This window comes from Scyliorhinus canicula, chromosome 19, assembly GCF_902713615.1.
Source record: "Scyliorhinus canicula chromosome 19, sScyCan1.1, whole genome shotgun sequence".
In the NCBI taxonomy this organism is placed as follows: domain Eukaryota; kingdom Metazoa; phylum Chordata; class Chondrichthyes; order Carcharhiniformes; family Scyliorhinidae; genus Scyliorhinus; species Scyliorhinus canicula.
This window is the reverse complement of record NC_052164.1, coordinates 69,804,449-69,819,947: the sequence shown is the minus strand read 5'-3', so window position 1 is coordinate 69,819,947 and position 15,499 is coordinate 69,804,449. Positions and strand designations below refer to the sequence as shown.

The 15,499-nt window shown below is 49.6% G+C and overlaps 1 protein-coding gene across 2 annotated transcripts in view; it reads right to left on the bottom strand.

Moving 5' to 3' along the window:
- The window catches only part of robo4 (roundabout, axon guidance receptor, homolog 4 (Drosophila)), a 177,077-nt gene that overhangs the window by 51,149 nt on the left and 110,429 nt on the right, over positions 1-15,499 (bottom strand). For both annotated transcript variants that reach the window (XM_038779102.1, XM_038779103.1), the window contains exon 11: positions 3,626-3,817. In XM_038779102.1, the coding sequence (XP_038635030.1) occupies positions 3,626-3,817 (192 nt within the window). The remainder of the gene's footprint in view (positions 1-3,625; positions 3,818-15,499) is intronic.

The following is a 15,499-nucleotide window of genomic DNA, read 5'->3' as shown; positions in this document are numbered from 1 at the left end:
CACCCCCCCCAAAATGGCATGTCCGGCTTTCCGACACGCCGCTCGGAGAAACGTAGGCCGCCATAATCTCCGACCCGGATGGGCCGAGCGGCCTGCCGTTCATGACCTGTTCACAACGGCGGCAACCACACCTGGTCGCTGCCGTCATGAACATGGCGCACCAGGTAAGTGTGGTGCCTAAGGGGGGCGGATCGGGGATCGAACACCACGACCGTGCTCGGGAGGGGACTGGCCCGCGATCGGTGGCCACCGACCGTCGGGCCGGAGTCTCAAGGGGACGCACTCTTTCCCCTCCGCCGCCCCGCAAGATCAAGCCGCTACGTCTTGCAGGGCGGCTGAGGGGAAAGACGGCAACCGCGCATGCTATCCAACCCGCGCATGCGCGGCTGACGTCATTAGGCGCCGCTGCCACGTCATTCTTGGCGCGCCGGGCCTTGAGGCCAGGGACAAGGCCCGGCCGCCGAGTTTCCCAGTATGGCCCGTAGGGGGCCGGGAGAGGCTTCTGACGCCGTCGTGAACCTTGCGGAGAATTCCGCCCCATGTTTTTTTTTATAAATGTTTTTATTCAGTTTTCATATTTTATATTGAACAAATTACAAATTGTTAGGAGAGAAAAAAAACAAACACGCAAAAATTAACATACATATTTACAGGTAAGCATCTTCGTAGTAGTAACTGCGCCCCCCACCCCCCCCCCCCCCCCCCCCTCAACATGTTTATTTAGTTTGGTTTGGGCCTTAGCTAGCCATCGAACCCCCGTAATGAACCTGTAGCCCCCCCCCCCCCCCTCCCGCTACCTTCCCCCGACTATTCTTCCTCTTGTACATTGGCCACAAATAGGTCCCGGAACAGTTGCATGAATGGCTCCCACGTTCTGTGGAAGCCGTCGTCCGACCCTCGGATGGCAAATTTGATTTTCTCCATTTGGAGAGATTCCGAGAGGTCGGACAGCCAGTCCGTAGCTCTGGGCGGTGCTGCTGACCGCCAGCCAAACAGGATTCTACGGCGGGCGATCAGGGAGGCAAAGGCAAGGGCGTCCGCCCTCCTCCCCAGGAATGGATCTGGCTGTTCTGAAACCCCGAAGACCGCCACTATCGGGCATGGCTCCACCCTCACTCCCACCACTTTGGACATAACCTCGAAGAAGGCTGTCCAGTACTCCACGAGTCTGGGGCAAGACCAGAACATGTGGGCGTGGTTGGCCGGGCCTCTTTGGCACCGTTCACATCTGTCTTCCACCTCCGGGAAGAACCTACTCATACGGGTTCTTGTTAAGTGGGCTCTATGTACCACTTTTAGTTGCGTCAGGCTGAGCCTTGCGCACGTGGAGGTGGAGTTGACCCTATGCAGTGCTTCGCTCCAGAGTCCCCACCCTATCTCCATCCCCAGGTCGTCCTCCCATTTCCTCCTTGTTGCGTCCAGTACGGTGTCGTCCCTATCTACCAGTCGGTCATACATGTCACTACAGTTCCCTTTCTCTAGGATACTTGCGTCCAGTAGGTCTTCCAGTAGTGTCTGTCGTGGCGGTTGTGGGTACGTCCTCGTCTCCTTTCATAGGAAGTTTTTGAGCTGCAGGTACCGTAGCTCGTTCCCCCCAGCTAGCTGAAATTTCTCTGTCAGTTCGTCCAGTGTTGCGATCCTGTCGTCCGTGTATAGGTCCCTGACTGTCAGTGTCCCCCCGTCCTGCCTCCACCTTTTGAAGGTGGCGTCAGTCAGTGCTGGTGTGAACCTATGGTTGTTGCAGATGGGAGCCCTGTTCGACATTTTGGTCAGGCCAAGTTGCTGCCGCAGTTGGTTCCAGGATTGGAGGGTGGCTGTCACCACTGGGCTGCTGGAGTGTTTTTTGGGTGGGGATGGGAGTGCTGCCGTGGCGAGGGCCCGGAGGGAGGTTCCCATGCAGGAGGCCTCCTCCGCACGCACCCACTCAGCTTCTGGCTCCTGGATCCATCCCCTTACTCGCTCGGCTGTTGCTGCCCAGTGGTAGAATTGTAGATTCGGGAGGGCTAACCCTCCCCTGGTTTTTGTTTTTTGTAAGACCTTCTTTGGGATCCTAGCATTTTTACCCCCCCATACGAACGCCATGATGAGTTTGTCCAGCGCTTTGAAAAAGGCCTTGGGGATGTAGATCGGAATGGATCTAAACAGGAAGAGGAACCTGGGCAGTACGTTCATTTTGATCGTCTGAACTCTCCCCGCGAGGGAGAGCGGGAGTGTGTTCCATCTTTGCAGGTCCTTTTTAACTTCCTCCGTCAGGCTGGTGAGGTTCCATTTGTGGATGCCTTTCCAGTCATGGGCTATTTGGATCCCCAGGTAGCGGAATTTATGTCGGGCTTGTTTGAACGGCAGCCCCTTTAGTGCTGCCCCCCCCCCTTGCGGGTGTTCCGCCCCATGTTTTGGGTGGTTATGAGGAATGTTTGTAGAGGTTGGGTTTGTATCTGCTTTTAGAAGAGCGAGAGGCGACTTGATCAAAATATATAAGATCCTGAGAGGTCTTGATAGGGGGATGTGGAAAGGATGTTTCCTCTTGGGAAAATCTAGTCCTAGAGGCCACTATTTAAAAATAAGGGGTCTCCCATGTAGGTCAGAGATGAGGAGAAATGATTTCTCTCAGAGGATTGTGAGTCTTTGGAATACTTCTCGTCAAAATGTGGTGGAAGCAGAGACTTGGAATATTTTTGAGGCAGGGCGAGATCAACTCTTGATAAACAAGGAGGTGCAAGGTTATCAGGGAATGGTGACAATGTGGAGTAGTAGGTACAGTCAGATCAGCCATGACCTCATTCAATGGCGGAGCAGACTCGAAGGGCCTACATGCATAATTTGTAAGCATGTCCTTGACCAACAATTTCATGTCAGTAGAATTATGCTCCAGCCCTTTACTTTTACCACCTAAAGGGCAGCACAGTCGAGCAGTGGGTTAGCTCTGCAGCCTCACGGCGCCAAGGTCCCAGGTTCGATCCCGGCTCTGGGTCACTGTCCGTGTGGAGTTTGCACATTCTCCCCGTGTTTGCGTAGGTTTCGCCCCCACATCCCAAAGATGTGCAGGCTAGGTGGATTGGCCACACTAAATTGCCCCTTAATTGGAAAAAAATTAATTGGGTACACTAAATTTAAAAAAAAACATTTACCATCTAATTAGTCAAATACTAAACAAGGGGCCTCTTCAATAAGCAGCTCTATGGGTGAGTAGCATCGATGGGACGGCAAGGTGGCACAGTGGTTAGCACTGCTGCCTCACAGCTCCAGAGACCGGTCTTCAAGTCTAGCCTGCCTGTGTGGAGTTCGCACATTCTCCCCATATCTGCGTGGGTTTCATATGGGTGCTCCGGTTTCCTCCATCAGTCAAAAGATGTGCACGTTAGGTGGATTGGCAATGCTAAATTGCCCGTTAGTGTCCAAAAGATTAGGTGGGGTTATTGGGATAGGGCAGGAGTTTGGGCCGAGATAGGGTGCTCCTCAGACGGTGGATACAGACTTGATGGGCCAAATGGCGTCCTTCTGCACTATAGGGTTTCTATGATTCTATAACCTGCTTGCCCTCGGCTCCCTGTTACAACTTTGGCAAGTCTCCACCCTTCTTAAACAGTCCTCTGCTTTTGATAACTTGTCAACAGGTCTCTCTCACCTTTGCTTAGTCTGTGTTTCTTCTGAATATTACAGCGTTTTGTACGGCGACGACAGTACAAACACACGCTGAGCACCATCAGGATGGCCCAGATCAAACTCCCAGCACTTGCAATGAAAACTGGCTGCCTCACAAACTCCAGCACAACCTCGAGGAGCGAGGACTCCATTGATTTTTCTTGAGTTGAAGGATCTGAAATTTAAAGGAAATAAATACTCTTAACAGTTAACGCACGGGTAATGAGATGGTGCATAGACACTTATTATCCCTTAACGAAACAGCATGCAAGCATGAAAATGATGGGCAGGAAAAGGTCTACGGGTCCACCCAGCCTTACAATTATTACAGCACCGCAGGCCATCCAGCCTATCATGGCCATGTCGGCTGGCTTGTCCATCATTCCCCACCCACTGGAGCCATGGATTCTGAGGGTGAAAGAACGGAAAATGAGTTTCTTATTAAAAAGTAAACCACAGAAGCTGTTGGTGAACTCAATGGCTAGATTTTCTAGCAAGAAACATCCTGGTCACTGTGCAGTAGGAGCCTGTGTAACCATTCGTATACTGACCCCGTTTGATTTCTTGGTTAGAGCCATCTTAATTTACAGCACATGAGTGAATTCCTGATACAGAGTGTAGGTGTGTATATTATATATATATATATGGAAATCAGGTGTAAAAGGTTATGGGTAAATTTAATGTGATAGGGCCATTTAAATGTATAAGTGGTTGGGGTTTTTTAATAACTCGCAAGAGGCTCATGAGGCAACTAATTGAATATGAGCTCCCCAGGTAGGGACGGAGATCCACCACGTGAGGCTCATCAGACGAGAAGATAAAAGCAGGCCCCAGTCAGGGCCTGGTTAGATCTATCCTCCTAGTAGGTCTACATTGGGAGTGAGGTACAAGAATAACTTGTATATATGTAAATAAATCCAGTTATGTTTATGACAGTTTCCGCCGGAGTTATTTCAGGGTTCAAATGTCCATAAAAATGGAAAAGGTGTCTAATATTTTGACTGTGTACTCAATTTCTGCAAAGTTTCTTTCGGCGTCAAAAATCACCAGAACCCAATGGCGCTTGTGATAGATGTGGGGAGTAGCACTTAAGTTAACTGTTTCTGCATATGGCTCAGAACAAGGTAGCATGAAGCGTGTCCATGCTATCTTGAACAGATGGCAATGCAGCATTCCGGGAAAGACAGTGGAAGAGGGCTTCACGTCACAGGAGATGGTTACCAGCAATGCCAGCACTTTGTTGCTTTTTTAGATACAGGTATTAGAACATAGAACATAGAACAGTACAGCACAGAACAGGCCCTTCGGCCCTCGATGTTGTGCCGAGCAATGATCACCCTACTCAAACCCACGTATCCACCCTATACTCGTAACCCAACAACCCCCCCCCCCCTTAACCTTACTTTTTAAGGACACTACGGGCAATTTAGCATGGCCAATCCACCTAACCCACACATCTTTGGACTGTGGGAGGAAACCGGAGCACCCGGAGGAAACCGACGCACACACGGGGAGGATGTGCAGACTCCGCACAGACAGTGACCCAGCCGGGAATCGAACCTGGGACCCTGGAGCTGTGAAGCATTTATGCTAACCACCATGCTACCGTGCTGCCCTTAATCTATTCTTGTAGTAGATTGTACAGTTCTGGAACTGACTGCCTACTGACCTTGAGGCTGTCTGACTAGTTTTGTGCTGGCACTGGACAGGTATATTTGTGTGGGAAGAACATGATATCATAGAATTTACAGTGCAAAAGGAGGCCACTCGGCCAATCGGGTCTGCACCAGCTCTTGGAAAGAGCACCCTACCCGAGGTCAAAACCTCCACCCTATCCCCATAACCCAGTAACCCCACCCAACACTAAGGGCAATTTTGGACATTATGGGCAATTTAGCATGGCCAATCTACCTCACCTGCACATCTTTGGACTGTGGGAGGAAACCGGAGCACCCGGAGGAAACCCACGCAGACACGGGGAGGATGTGCAGACTCCACACAGACAGTGACCCAAGCCGGAATCGAACCTGGGACCCTGGAGCTGTGAAGCAATTGTGCTATCCACAATGCTACCGTGCTGCCCTTATGATATGAATGTGGAGTCTGCCTCCAGTACATCTATCTATATCTACCTATTCGTCACGGTATTCTTCCTCACAAAATCATAACTGTGGGATAATTACCATTGGGAGAACCATCATCCGGACACCTGGATGCATCAAATAAATAGCAGAATACATAGAAGCCCTACAGTGCAGAAGGCGGCCATTTGGCCCATCTAGTATGCACTGACTCGCTGAAAAAAAACACCCTAGTAAGGCCCACTCCCCTGCCCTATCCCCATACCTAAATCTAAACTGCACATCTTTGGACTCTAAGGGGCAATTTAGCATAGCCAATCCACCTAACCTGCACATCTTTGGAGCACCCAGAGGAAACCCACGCAAACATGGGGAGGACGTGCAAACTCCACACAGGCCAAAGTCAGAATCAAACCAAGGTTCTTGGTGTTGTGAGGAACATTGTGACACCATGCCACACACTTGATGAACTAAACTAAAAAGGCAAAAAGATTTGCAAATATTCTGAAAATAATATTACAAATTTCCCTGCTTTGTTCCTTTAGGCCTCAGTACTGAAGCTGACCAGAAAATCAGGTGAGGTGTTAATGGGCAGAAATCTGGAAGAGTAGATCATTTTCCCCAACCGGTTATGACCAATTTACACACCAACCAGGTAAACAGTTATAAAGTCCATTGCTGGACAATTATTGTCTGTGGCCAATCCCAATTGTTGCAGCAGGACATCCACCACTGACTCTTCAGAGTTGGCAGGATCGCAGGCAGTTGCATATCTGAAAAGGTATCAGTGCAATGGGCTCAGTCCCTCATTAGCCAGGAAAATCCAACGGATATGTTGCTGGCCCAAAGCCGGACACTGGGGGTGGCATTCTCTGACCCCGGGGCCGGGCCAGAGAATCGTTGGGACTGGCGTGAATCGCGCCATGCCGCCCAGACGCCGGTCCGCCAATTCTCTGGAGAGCGGAGGCTCATACCCGGCGGGACCTCAGCTCGGATGCATCTGGGGGTGGCTTGGTGGTGGGGGAGGGGGTCCGACCCAGGGGGTCCTCCGTTGTGGCCTGGCCCGCCATCGGGGCCTACCGATCAGCGGGCCAGCCTCACGGGCTGGGGGCTTCTTTTGTTCCACGCTGGCCCCTGTGACCCTACGCCATGTTGCGCCAGGGCAGGCGCGGAGAAGGGAGCCACTGCCCATGCGCGACAATTGCACCGGTCCCACTGCGCATGCGCGAGTTGACACCGGCCCCACTGCGCATGCGCAGACCCGTGGTGCCCATCTGACACCGGGATGGGTAGCTGGAGTGGCGTGGGTCGCTCCAGTGCCGTGCTGACCCCCTGTAGGGGTCAGAATTGCTGCTCCTGAGGCCAAGTTTACGCCGTCGAGAAACGCGACGGTGTTTACGATGGCGTCAACACTTAGCCTCAGGATCAGAGAATCCCGCCCTGGGTTCCTCCCCTTGTCCTGTATGACCCCGTGTGTGTGTGTGTGTGTGTGGAGGGGGGGGGGGGGGGGGGTGTTCACTTCAAAAGGTATGAAAATTTAAATGTCCTGCTATTATTGGGGGGGGTTCAAAGCCACGTTTCTAGCCTGGATTAGCACCAACTCATGCCCCTCCCCCTGCCCAAACGTTTACGAGAGCATTTTGTGCCCTTTGCAATTTGATACTTTCATCATTCCAGAGCTGGAGGGCCTATTGATAAATATGAGGGGAGTGGGTTTATACGGTCAACAATATATTGCAATGACCACTGCACTAGAAGCTCCCATACTGCAGTACTGAAGAAGTGCTGCACTATCAGAGGTGCCAGATGTGACTGTCCGTTGGCCGACACTGAAATCAGGAAAGGCGATTGGGCGGAGAATCAGTTTCGATGTCAAAATGATGGCCAGCACTAGGGTCACGCCCAATCGCAATTCTCCAATGCCTCGACAGCGGCGTCAATGCATTCTACTCCGCACATACAGTAAACCCCGTTTGATATCATTAGCGGGCCAGACCCGATATTCTCCCGGGTCTATGCAATTCTCCTCTTCCACTGGGAGGCATTCCCGGTGGCGAAGTTCACTTGTGCTTTCAAAAATCGTGACCAGGTGCCGTGGTTGGTGAGAGGGCGAGGGGAGTTACGGAAAGGGGCTTCTGCCAGGGTGAGGATGGAGTACCGGGGGGGCGGCCAAGAGGTGGGCTGTGGGGTTGGGGTAGACAGGAACGCAACATCATTGCCGCAGCCTGTCAGGCAACCATGTGCCTGCGCCTGCTGTTCACTGTGAACCTAGTGCCATGGGTTGTATGGGTGCCCCCAAGGCCATCCCTCCTAGGTACCCTCTGGCCCCAACCAACCCATCAACAAGATGGCTGCACTCCAGCATAACATGTGCCATCTTGTTGGCTGGGATGAGTGTGTGTGGGGAGTGGACTACTAATATGTGGCTGCAGCTTGTCAGCCTCTCTACTGTCAATCCTGACATCGGAATCGATCATGTTCCACGTGGCGCCGTACTCAGTCCCTCATCGGTCGCTGAATCGGTCCTGGCGCGGAGCCAATTTTGCTGTCGTAGAACAGCACGAATCCTGCCCCGGCGTCAATACTTAGTCTCCGGAACGGACAATCTGGCTGACCACTTTTCAGATTGAATCTTGAACAAAGGCCCTGTCTGCTCTCTGAACTGGATTTAAGTGTAAGGGCAGCACGGTAGCATTGTGGATAGCACAATTGCCTCACAGCTCCAGGGTCCCAGGTTCGATTCCGGCTTGGGTCATTGTCTGTGCAGAGTCTGCACATCCTCCCCGTATGTGCGTGGGTTTCCTCCGGGTGCTCCGGTTTCCTCCCACAGTCCAAAGATGTGCAGGTTAGTGGATTGGCCATGATAAATTGCCCTTCGTGTCCAGCATTGCCCTTAGTGTTTTGTGGAGTTACTGGGTTATGGGGATAGGGTGGAGGTGTTGTCCTTGGGTAGGGTGCTCTTTCCAAAAGCCGGTGCAGACTCGATGGGCCAAATGGCCCCCTTCTGCACTGTAAATTCTATGAAAAAGATCCCATGGTGCTATTTCAAAGAAACGCAGGGAAGTTCTTCCCAGAACCCCAACCGAAACCTTTAATTGCTAAATCAACATCGCTGGAACAGTTTACCTGGTCATTATCACATTAAAACTAGGGGTCTCTGTTTAAAAATAAGGGGTCACCCATTTAAGACAAAGATAAGGAGAATTTGTTTCCTCAGGGAATCGTGAATCTTTGGAATTCTCTTCATCAAAAGACCCTGGAAGAAGAGTCTTTCAATATTTTGAAGTCAGAGGTAGATAGATTGTTGATAAACAAGGGGGTGAAAGGTTGCCAGGGCTAGGCGGGAAAGTGGGGTTGAAGTTACAATCGGATCAACGATGATCTTATTGAATAGCGGAGCAGGCTCGAGGGGCGGAGTAGCCTACTCCTCCTAATTCGTATGTTCGTATTACTGTTTGTGGGAGTTCGCTGCACAAAAATTTGTTTCCTACAACTACAACAGTGGCTACACTTCAAAAGTACTTAATTGGGTGTAAACTGCTTTGGGATATCCTGAGGTTGCAATAGGTGCCATAATAATGAAATTCTTTATTTTCCTTCAAAGCAGCCCAGACATTCTTAGCTGGAAAAGTGATTTTGACATCCTGGTAAAGTACCATCATTTTTCCTGACTGGGATCATAGAATGATTTTATTGCACCCAACTCCATAAAAATTGCCCTCTGAAATTACTCTGTATTTTCTGTTGTGTTGTTTTTACTTTGTTTTGTAACTGGGCTGCATGTGTTAAAGGGGGCCAGAGTCTATTGGCATCAAACCCCAGGTGATTGATGGAGATGAATGAGGGAGCTGAGCGTGTAATTTACACAATTCCTGTTTTCCCGTTTCCAATCAAGTGACCGACATGATGTGAAATAATTCTGTCTCAATTCTACAGCATAGGGCGAATGATAGATGATTGTTTTCTGTATCAACTCATTGCAACACAGCCCAGGAAGAATCTACAATGGATAAATGAATAGATTTTTCATTATTAAAAAAAATGAGATTGTTGTATTTCATGATCACACAAGGTAACCTTTGCCTGACTTGCACAGAGCTAAAATCCATCATATGTGAGATCAAAATTACTTATTTCGGCTGCTTCAAGTCGGTTGTGCAGGTAGTGTTTAATGCCCAGGACAAGAGGCTGAACAGACCAGAGATAAAGAAAGACTACAGCACCTTACTGAATATCTTCAGAATGCCTCCAGGTATTTTACGTGCAATGAATCGCTTTGTTGCTATGTGGGCAAGGATGGCATCTATTCCATTGCACAACAAGACCCCATAATGTTTGTTTAAAATCCATTTACGGGATGTGGGTGTCACTGGCTAGGCCCAGCATTTATTGCCCATCTCTAGTTGCCCATGAGAAGGTGGTGGTGAGCTGCCGACTTGAACTGCTGCAGTCCCTGAGGTGTAGCTGCACCCACAGTGCTGTTAGGCGGTTAGGGAGGGAGTTCCAGGATTTTGTCCCTGCGACCATGAAGGAACAGCGATATATTTCCAACTTGGGGAGGTGAGTGACTTGGAGGGAACCTCCAGGCGGTGGTGTTCCCAGGTATCTGCTACCCTTGTCCTTCCAGATGTTTTTTTAAAATTTAGAATACCCTATTTTTTTTTTGACAATTAAGTGGCAATTTAGTGTGGCCACTCCACTTACCCTGCACATCTTTTGGGTTGTGGGGGTGAAACCCACACAAACACGGGGAGAACGTGCAAACTCCACACGGACAGTGACCCGGGATCGAACCTGGGACCTCAGCGCCATGAGGCAGCAGTGCTAGCCACTGCGCCAATATGCCACCCATCCTTCTAGATAGTTGTGGTCGTGGGTTTGGATCTGCCTAAGGAGTCTTGATCAGTTCCTGCAGTGTATTTTACAGATAGGTAGTCATCAGTGAGCAGTTCTTCGGTTCTTGTGCTGCTTGCCAAGAGGAGGAAATGTGGGCTGAGGGAGGATGAGCTGTGGCTGAATGTGGTTAAACGACCCAGGACGCAGGAAGGCCTGGAAGGGGTACAAGCTAACGGAACTGGGTACACTGGCCAAGAGAGGGTCGAGAGGGGAATGGGCCGGGGGGGGGGGGGGGGGGGGGGGGGGGGGGGGGGGATGAGGGTTGTTGTTTCAGACATGAATGGCCTATTGCTCTTCCAATACTTCTGTGTGATCTATAGAATCCACATAATCACTGGAACAGGTAGACTGGACCATAATGTAGCACCTCATCTACAGAGTTGAACCTCTGCTAATGCAGCACTTGCTAGAGCATTAGCCTGGACTATGTTCTCAAATTCCCTATTTGGGGCACCAGTTTGCAACACCCTGACTGAATTCAGAAAAGGGCCCCAACAAAGAGAAGTGGGGAACAATCCAGGAACAATTCAGGAAACTGTGTGGGCAGAACACCGAAACAAATGAAAAATCCTCACCCACAGAACCTCAGCCCATTGTTCACCTTCTGAAGCTAACATCTGTGTGTAGTTCCAATTCAGAGAACATTGGGTTCAATTGCTGGGATTTTCCTCTCCCTAGTTTTCCTTTTAACTTTGACAGAAAGGTCATTCAGCCATAGGAGATGGTTGGCAAGTTGCCACCAGTGCAGTACCACAGGAACCAATGGTCAATTATTTGCAATCGGTATCAATGAAGTTTGAATAAAGGGACTGAATGGACAGTAACGAAATTTACTAATGGCACAAAAATAGATAGCAAAGTAAGCTGCAGCAGCACATTAGAGTCAACAGAAATATTTAGATAGGTTAAGTGAGTGGGTAAAACCTTGTCAGACAGAGCATAATGAGGGAAAATGTGATCTTGTCCGTTTTGGCACAAAGAATAAAAAAGGAGTATATTACTTAAATGGAGAGAGAGACTGCAGAAATCTACAGAGCAGAAGGATTGTAAAAGGAATCGAGCATAAAGTAGGGAAGTACTGCCACAGCTGTACAGGGCCTTATATGAGACCACATCAGGAGTGCAATTTCGAAAGTTTCCTTACTTTAAAAAAGAGAAAAATTGCATTAGGAACAGTTTAGCGAAGGCTCACTGGACTGATATCTGAATGAAGGTATGAGCTTGTGAGGAAAGATTGAACAGTTTGGGCCTATTATAGCCACTGTCGTTTAGAAGAATGAGGGGTGATCTAATTGAAACATGTAAGATAATGAGGGGTCTTTACAGAGTGGATGCCAGGAGAATGTTTTTGTAACATCCCGCACGGGACTTACGGGGCGGGAATGATTCTCTTCTCGCGGAATACAAACTCCGCCACCAACCCCCCCCCCCCCCCCCCCCCCCCCCCCCCCCACCCCCTGTCCAAGCGGTGGGGGAACTCCATTTAGCATTGTAAAAAAGCTCAGCCAGTAAGGCACTGACCGTATAGAGACCCGATACAGATTTACCGGGAAGTGTAGATACCACTATTGTAAATAATCAAAGTTCTTTGTGGACGTCCCATGTCTTTACTAAAGTTTCCGGACACTAGATCTAGGGGGGGCACAGTTTAAAAATCAGGGGTCTAGATGGAGATGAAGAGAATTTTTTTCTCTCACAGAATTCGTCTATGAATTCTCTACCTCATAGCACAGCGCAGGAAGGAGCAATGAATGTATCCAAGGCTGAATTCGATTTTTTGATCGACAAGGCAGTTCAGATTATGGGGGCAGACAGGAAAGAGGAATTGCGACCGCAATCTTATCTGCCATGATGTTGTAAAGGCTTGAGGGGCCGAGTGGCCTACGTCTTCTCCTAGTTCTTGTGTTCTTCCATTTTTATCACCCTTGAACCAGATCCTGTCCTCACCCAACATGCAAACTTGCCAGCTTTAGGAATGCTGGCTGATTGTTCCTCCCCACTTCCCTACTGCTAGGTCCCACCCAGTACCAGCCAGCTCAGCACAGTCTGGGTTTTTAGCCTGTATTCTCCATGTTATGTCTGGGTTTCTGCTAAACCTGGAAATGCAATTATTCAGAAAAAAATCCTGGTGCAAGGGGAGCTTTGTCCGTGTCCTTTACCGCAATGGAAATTTGGTTACATGCACACAATAGCCCAGTGAGTAATTCAAATTGTTGAGTCGCACTCCAGGGGCTTGAGCACATACCCAAAGCTGATTCCAATGCAGTGCAATACTGAGGGACTGCTGCACTGTCAGAAGTGGCATCTTTCAGGGGAGACTCTTCTACCAGACGAGGTATCAAAGAAACACACATCTGTTCCTCCATCTAAATATCTGTCTGTACAGGCTTTTACCGATTATTCAATATCTTGCATGTTCAGCACACTCGTGCCAAAGCATAAAGCATCGTCCTGTTCTCGAGTGTCTGTTGATTCACTAAAATCACCCTCCTCCTTCATGGAGTCGGCTAATGGAGAAAATGCCGCAGGAGTAATTGGCATTCTCACCTTGTGAATTGTGGAGCAGAGACAGTATCAGACTCTTTCAGATTCTGTGACTATCAGTCTCTTTTGGGAAACAACCCAACTGAAAACCATTGCAAGGGACTTTATTATCTCAATTACAGAGTTCAATGTCAGTTGCCCATGGGCTTGACTGGGAGAAGTTGCCAACCTACAGATAACCATTCGTGGAGATGCAGTAGCTGAGCTTCCACTGAGCAATATTTTAACGGGCTCATATATTCCAGGCTTGCTAGTTTAATGAGGGCATTAATCCGTTTACTTTCATTTAAATAGCTCAGGGGGGAAATTGTCGACAAATTCATTAACCACTACAGTAAAGGCAGCGCTCAGTGGAATTTTAACCCCAGGCTGGTGGCTGGGAGGAGTTACTGAGCTGGCAGTTTGAGGGAGCTGGATTAACATCAATAGAGATGCAGTCAGTGACAGTGCGGGGTGGGGACAGGATTCCCACCTCCATTGGGAGGTGGCAGACGTTAAAATTCACACCAGGGGCTGGCACTCTGGTTTGCAACTCCATCCTGCTCCTGAGCCATTTCCCTCGAGGCACAGCAACCTGCCCTCAAAGTGACTGGCAGTCAATTAAGCAGGAAAAATGGCCTATTCATGACCTACAGTCCAAGGTCCACTGGAATTTTCTAGTCAACCTGTGGGCTCCTTGAGAGTAGATGCCTGAAGACACCTCTTGGTGGCACCAGGAGGCTAGTGCTCTGGGCAGACTATGAGGCCCACTCCATTGCCCTGGTTCAGCTGTGGCCATAAACCTCAATATGGGGGCTCAATATCTTTTTATTACCAGAAGTACAGGCTCCATAATCTTCTGAGCACTCTCCAGCTGTGGACGCCTACCCATAATTTTTAATTGAATGGCAAACTACCCTCTAGTCACTATTTTGCCAATTAAGTAAAAAAAATACTGTCAGGTGACTATTCCCCACCAATGCAGTGCTGCGACCCCCATTTGACCCCAATGTCAGGGTCCTGACCTTTAATGACCAGGGAAGCCAGTGGTAGGAATGACAAAATTAATTTTAATTAAACATAACGTCTACCCACGGCAGTAACTATTTACAAGTCAGGGAGGCATGGTGGTGCTGGGGTCCCGGGTTTGGTCCTTGCACCGGGTCGCTTTCCGTGTGGAGTTTACCCATTCTGCCCACGTTTGCGATGGTCTCACCCCCACAGCCCAAAAGATGTGCAGGCTGGGTGATTGGCCTCACTGAATCGCCCCTTAATTGGAAAAAAAATTGGGTACTCTAAATTTGAAAAAACTATTTACATCAAGTTGTTAGGAAGATTATCGCTTGCCAGTCTTTTCCCAAAAAGCTTTGGCCTGAAAAATGTACCTCATACGTGCCACATATTGTGCCCAATCTTTCAGGCCTGCATCAAAGGCATCCAGTTTACCAAAAAGGTCCTCACGCTGCTCCACAGCAGTCTTCCGGGGCAGCTGGGAGTTTTCTTTTGCCTCGGCCCCAGTTTAATGACGAAGTAAGCCAGCGGTAGGAATGGCAAACAATTTATTTTTACTAAAAACAAGTTATTTTTACTTTTTTGGGGCAGCACGGTAGCACAAGTGGATAGCACAGTGGCTTCACAGTGCCACGATCCCAGGTTCGATTCCCCACTAGGTCACTGTCTGTGCGGAGTCTGCACATTCTCCCCGTGTCTGTGTGGGTTTCCTCCAAAAGTCCAAAGACGTGCAGGTTAGGTGGGTTGGCCATGCTAGATTGCCCTTAGTGACCAAGAAGGTTGGGAGGGGTTATTGGGTTACGGGGATAGGGTGGAAGTGAGGGCTTAAGTGGTTCGGTGCAGACTCGGTGGGCCGAATGGCCTCCTTCTGCACTGTATGTTCTGAACATAAAGTCTGCCCACGGCAGTAACTATTTACACATCACAGTCCCGGTTGGGACAACTAATGCGCCAGTCCCTGCTTGGGCCGGCTTTTATGTTCAATTTTACAAGCCTCCCGCTGAAGTTCATACTCCATGAGCCCATGGAGAGAACGATTGTGGTGTCTCCATGGGCCTCATGGGGCTATTACATGACCCAAACCCAAAATCCTGGGCGGGATTCTGTGACCCTGAGGCTAAGTGTTGACGCCGTCGTAAACAGCGTTGTGTTTCTTGGCGCCGTCAACATGCCCTCAGGAGCTGAAATTCTGACCCCTCCAGGGGGCCGGCACGGCACTGGAGCGACCCACGCCGCTCCAGCTGCCGATCCCTGGCATCAGATGGGTGCTGCGGATCTGCACATGTACAGTTGCGCCGGTGGCAATGCGCGCATGCGCAGTGGGACCGGCGCCAACACGCACATGC